At 33.1% G+C, this 6411-nt stretch overlaps 1 protein-coding gene across 2 annotated transcripts; it reads left to right on the top strand.

Moving 5' to 3' along the window:
• Positions 1-1419: 1419 nt before the first annotated feature.
• On the top strand, positions 1420-3717 carry BDCG_07381. 2 transcript variants are annotated; one of them, XM_045423175.1, is made up of 5 exons: positions 1420-1731; positions 1793-2126; positions 2182-2456; positions 2520-2740; positions 2798-3717. In XM_045423175.1, the coding sequence occupies exons 2-5, from the start codon at positions 1798-1800 to the stop codon at positions 3143-3145; spliced, it is 1173 nt and encodes a 390-aa protein (XP_045282105.1). In that variant the 5' UTR covers positions 1420-1731; positions 1793-1797; the 3' UTR covers positions 3146-3717. The 2 variants fall into 2 exon arrangements, with proteins under 2 accessions (XP_045282105.1, XP_045282104.1); XM_045423174.1 differs by having other exon boundaries at positions 1420-2126.
• The last annotated feature ends 2694 nt before the right edge of the window (positions 3718-6411 follow it).

The raw sequence follows: 6411 nt of genomic DNA, 5'->3' as shown, positions 1-6411 counted from the left end.
TATTCATTGAAGACAATACTGAATAATATTCTATTACTTATCAATACTATCTGATTCAGTATAGCTCATAACAAGTTATAATATATCTTCAATATTCATTGAAAGTATTTACTTTAATAATGACTTTTAAAGCTGTTATTGTAGCTGACTTACACATTTTCTTCAATTTCTCTTGATCATATTTAATGCAGTTAATGAGATATTGTTCAACTCAGCTGTTAAAAAGAAGTGTTATATAATTGATTCAGAAGTTGTCAGAAGATCTCAGAAGTTGTCAGAAGTTATTACAAGTTAATGTACTATGTGAGATTGTCAAGAGATCAGAAGTTATCAGAAGTTGTCAGAAGTTACTGAAAAATACACTCAGTGCTTTGACTATAGTCTCTGATAACTGAATAGATGTTTTAATAGCAAGATCAAGATATTGAATAACTAGATATAATCATGATTGAAAAATTAGTAAATCATTCTCATATTCAAAATCATAGTAGCAGTTTTCAATGTGATACTTTATACTCAGAATTAGACTGACTGCTGAAATCATGAATTTCATATTTAATCTCATTTAATCTGATCTCATACATTTCTTGATGTGAATCCTGCTGAGACTAATCATTAAATAAACATGCAAAGTGACTATATATCAGATCTCAAAATGAAATCATGACTTGAAAAAAATAAGAAAGTGATCTTATTTGGTTTTATTTAGTCTCATTCTTAGTATAAAGTTACTATTTTTAGACATTTTAAGGTTTTTTTTAGACTATTTTTAATTTTTTAAAAAGTAATACTTTTTGATAATGCTTAAATGAGATTTAAAGTCATTTAAAGCAATAAAAATAATTTAAATTGAGAAGTGAAAATCATGATCTCATTTGAAAAATGTAATAAGAGTAGACAGTAAGTCTCACTGAGACAGTATGAGACTACTATCTAATGTTAGAACTGTGTAATGAGATCTGTTGAATTGACAATGAAACTATCAAAAATTCTGGTCCTGATCTCAGACACAGTCACACGGTCAGTCTACTCAGAATATGTATATTTTCAGATAAAAATTACATCAATTAATAGAAAATTGAAAAATTAATTCTTTAAGATGATAAAGAAATGATCTATAAGTAATGTTATATAGTGATTCTATCTTAAATATTATAATTAAAGTAAATCATTTCTATATTACTAATAAACAGGAACTGTTTTTTCTCAGATACTCTGCAAAGAGTTTGCTGAGAATGTCTCATTTAGGTTTAGTATAAGCCCTGTGACAGTTGATTGACTCAGATGTTAGCAGGACTTGGCAGAAAGTAGCAGTAGTTCGGATTGAGTTAGCTCGGAGTGGAGTGGCTGAGTTTACTGAGATAAACCGGCGCGTCGCCAACAAAATAATGTGAGCTTGAGATAAAAGCATTGACAACAAGTTGAATCACGCCGGATTACAAATTTGTGTCCTTAAACTCTTGGCGGCGCGCGGCGCCAAAATGCCCCACTGTGTTCTTTACTTGACGTCTAGATCAAATTATAAATAGATATTATCGAACAAGGGCGAACACGCCGAAGCCTTTCATTGCGACCCGAATTCGGTGCAGTTGCTGTTATAACCACCATGACTTGAGAGTTCTAATTATCCTTTCCCCATTGGGTTAGATTAAGACAACTAAGCAATCAAATATACAGAACTGCACAGCTTTCCGCAGTTCTCACCCCAGAATCGGAACGTGAAGAATCTCCGTAGTACTTCCAATCGCACCCCCCATTTGTTCAGATTACTGATGTGTATATCCTTAACTAGGTATCATGATTTCACGTCAGCTTGCCGCACGGTTTAAAACACCCTCGACTTCGCGACTCTCTGGGAGACAGTTCAAGTCTTATAATCTCTGCCCTGGATTGACCAACACTCGCTCAATTATGAACTCGCCTTCGAATACTCTCAATGCCCCCTATATTCCAAAGAACGTGGCAGGGATTGATCTTAAACAAAATGTTGGGATTCCAATGAAGGAACTGGAGGAGCCTTTACAGCTTGGTACAAAGCTTGTTAGTCAATCAGGAACACAATACCAGGTTGATCAAATACTTCAATGCAGGACTGAGCCTACATTAGCCTGTGTTTACTTGGCTATGTATGTATTGCTTCAGATCTTACAGCTTATCTTACTAACTCGCTACGGCTAATAGTTCAAGAAACGGAAAGAAGTATGTCATGAAGAACATCTTTCATACTGAGTTTGAGTATCAACTCGATCTTCAAACCCCTCTTGCGAGCTGCCCAAATCTTCGGGTTGTCATGGACACGATTCCCGAACACCTTCTATTTGTCTATAACTACTTTACCGACGATCTTTTGGAACTGGCCAAGAAAGAGAATCTCTCTGATACTGAAAGAAAGAGAATTCTGCGTGCTACACTAGCTGGTCTTGCAGATTTGCATGATCAAAGCATCCTACACGGCGGTTAGGCAACACCATAGCCCATATCCCACTGTACCTTGTGCTGATATCTTTTCACTCCTACAGACATCAAACCCAACAATGTATTTGTGGACTATGATGAGAATCCTGATGGTTCTATCAGGATAAATCAAGTCCAGATCGGTGACCTTGAAATGGGGTCAATGGTTCCGCCAGGTTTAAATGTCCGTGGAGCCCGACTAGGAAATCCCATGTGGCGCAGCCCCGAGTCCCATGCTGCCGCTCGGATCAATCGCCCATCTGACATATTTTCTTTTGGCCTTGTTGTGAGTATATCCATCCGTCCAGGGCTTGGATTTGTTAATGACCTTTATCTTTTAAAGTGCATATATACGATGCTTCAGAAGATTATTTTTCGTATCGATTCAGAAGGGTTGACCGAGGAGGAGAAGGAAAGGTTAGTTGCAAGGCGCCTGCTCTCACATTTTGGGGATAGCCCGGGACTGGTCGGCCTTGTGGAGCATTTAGATTACGACGCTGCATCGTGGCGAGACCTCGTTCTGGATGTGATCAAGGAGTTCTCACCGAAAAATCCAAGGAAACCGTTCTCCATGTGGGAGGATGTTGACGAATGCTTCCGAGATCTCATCACGAAGATGACCAGCCTAGACCCCACGAGAAGGATCACAGCGAGGGAAGCCCTTGAACACCCTTGGTTTCAGGATGTATAGCGGATAACGAAGACTATACCCGCTCTTGTGAGTGGTAATTTCTACCAAGAACTCACTGAAGGAGTGATGTATAAATAAAAAATCAACAATTGAAAATGTTTTTGTAGCACACGAGCCTTGGTGTGCTAATTATTGCGGAGCTAGTCCGCATTAGGAAATAGCGATTCTACAGGCGGCTGCAATGTAGTAGAATTGGATATTTTCAACATCATCATTCTTCTCTGTAAATCATCAATTTGATTGCTCTGTAATAACTAATTTAAAAAAAACAACACCTGCACAGTCTGCAAGCTATCTAATCATCTTTGATGAATTCAACAGTCATTTCTAAGAGATACTGAACATGGTTTAATTTTCTCTGAAGAGAGGTGTTCTCACAGTGCAGATATTCAAATTTAACATCTTTGATATCAAGTAACTCAACACTATTATCTCTGATCTGGTGTTTGGCAGAGTAGATTAGAGCAGAGCCTGTAACAGCAGCAGTAGATTATTTACAGAGAAAGAAGTTCTATTTAATAACTATAATAACTTTTGTTTTCTTTCTTTTCTTTTTTTCTTCTTTTTCTCTCTTTTCTCTGTTTCTGTCTCTTTCTCTGTTTGCATCTCTGTCTTTCTCTGCTTTCACTTTCATCTGTATTTTTTTCATCTTTGTTTTTCTTTTTCTCTTATTCTTATTCTTATTCTTTTTTTTTTTTTTTTTGAGATTGATAATTCAGTTGTCTAATTATATATTAGTTTATTAATAATTTACACTTGAATTTATAACATAAATTTATTTAAATAATAAAAATAACCGCTTTTTATACTACTATAATAACAGCTGATATATATATTTTAATAATATTTTAAAATTAATATAATATCAGATTATCTCTTCTATAAGCTGATTACTTTTACTCACATACTTACTACAGTCACTGATTTATATAATCAGCAATTGCAAGATTTTAATAAAAGAATATGAAGCAGCTAGCTTCTCATAATAATAATCAATTATTTCAAGAACTTGTTCATCAGATTATATCTCTCTTATATATAAGAATTCACTTTAATCATTGCTATATTTTTCTGCTACATACTATTATTATATATACAAGTTATAAATCAGTTTTAATTAAATTATCTCATTCAGTAATTCTTCAGTCACTTTATCTCTCTTGATTATTAAACTCTGTTAATCTCTTATTCAACTGCTGACTTTGCAGACTTTTTATAGTAAGTACTTACTTAACTATCTCTCTTAATCTTTTAATTTATCTCTGTTAATCTTTTGATTTATTTATGTTGATTTGTAAGAAATCCCGCTTCTTATAGATTCTTTATCTCTATTTCTATCTCTTATGTAACTAATAGAGTTAGCGGCTCTGATAGCTAAATAATTAATACAGTCACTCAGTAGTGTCTTAGCATGAGAAATTAAAATATGTGAGTTTGAAACTCACAGAGAATATATTAAATTTAAAACTTAAACATCTCAGATTTCTAATAAATACAGAGATGTATAAATTACTTTAATAAATCACTCTATATTTCTGAGCTGAGAAGTTATTATTATTATTATTCTTCAATTATAGATGTATACAGTCAGAGACTATAATATCTACCTGAGAACTTTTAGTTCTCAGGGTTTTTTCTATATCTATAAAGATAACTATCATATATTCATCAATTTCAGATATGCAAAATCAGAAAATTTCAGCTCAGAATACAAAAACTATTTATAAATTACAGTGTTTTAACATCTTCTGATACTTTGAAATCATTTAATAATATCATGATAAATGAAAAGAGAACACAGTCTTAAAGATAGACATATTAAATAGATAGATAGAAAAGAATAGAAAGAACAAAGTAAAGTAAAATAAAGAGAGATCTACAGAACAAGATCTCTACAGTTTACATCTTAAGCTATATACATATTTTAACACTCTATATAACTGACTGCTGTCTCTGTTCTCTCAGACCTGCTTCAGAGATTATCATTTTCTCTAAAGAGCTGTCACTCAGCTAGCTTCTGTAACTAGCTTACTCATAAGTGAGATTCTTACTAAGAATAATTTGCGGAGCAAAGTGAAGTAAATATATGATGAAAACCCTGATCATTAAAAGTGAAGAATTTTCTTTTTAAAGTTCTTGATGTGAATACAGCTCACTGATTGATGTAGAATTAAGTAAAGTATAATTCTATAACATTGTACTATATCTCTACACACTTACAATGTGTTTATCTTTTATCTTATCAATTATCTACTCTGTATAGATTCTTGAATAATAGATTATACATCTCATCAACTATCTACTTTATACAGATTTTTGAATAATAGATTATGCATCTTATCAACTATCTACTCTGTACAGATTCTTGAATAGATAACACATCTGATCAATCACCTCTCATAGATTCTCAAGAATGAATAATGTGTCAAAAGCCTGTGTTCACTGCTTGTGAAATCAGTCTCTTAATCAATTCATTTCTTTACAGTGTTCTACTACTTCTACAGCTGTCTGTCTTCAATGCTGCACTCAGAGAACTCAGGTATTATAATCTTCTCTCATTACATCTTTTCTATCACTGATTATCTCTTTACACTGTGTAGAACTGTAAACAGATATGTGCAGTGAAACCAGATTCTTCTACAGTCACAGATTCTGTGATAAATAAGTCTGAACTTCTCTTATCATCTCAGATATATCAATACTTCATGCAATTAATAGCAGTCTCTCAGACTTATAAACAGTTTATTAAAATAGATATATTATCTGAGATTAAGTTTTATCACTGTAAGATTCATAGTTCTGACACATCTTTATTAACAGTAGTCTGTAAAAAGAAAACTATTATTCAAAGAGCTTATCATATTATCAGGTGTTATAGAGAACATTTCTCATCAACTTCATTCTTAACTTAATTGAGAAAACAGTCACAGTTATTATCTTTGATAATTAATTTATCTCTCAGTTCTGCAGATTTCTCTTCAGTCTTTCATCAATCATCTGTATCATTATTCAACTCATTCTCAAGCCAATCTTATTTCACTTTTTCAGACATACTTTCACTGCAGACAGCTTTTACATCATTTTTCTTCCTCTTAACTTCTCAAAGTTCTGTTTCTCAGAGCTCTGTAGATCTGTTTGTTAATTAACTTAATAGAAGAGTTAGCAGTCTCTTGACATCTCAGCACTCTATATAATCTGAAAGCTCAATTGACACATTAAATATAGAAGCTCTCACAATTCTTCAGAAACATAATCAGTTACAGACT

Source organism: Blastomyces dermatitidis (genome assembly GCF_000003525.1).
Source record: "Blastomyces dermatitidis ER-3 genomic scaffold supercont1.8, whole genome shotgun sequence".
Classification (NCBI taxonomy): domain Eukaryota; kingdom Fungi; phylum Ascomycota; class Eurotiomycetes; order Onygenales; family Ajellomycetaceae; genus Blastomyces; species Blastomyces dermatitidis.
The sequence above is the reverse complement of the archived record's forward strand: the minus strand, read 5'-3'. Positions and strand labels throughout refer to the sequence as shown.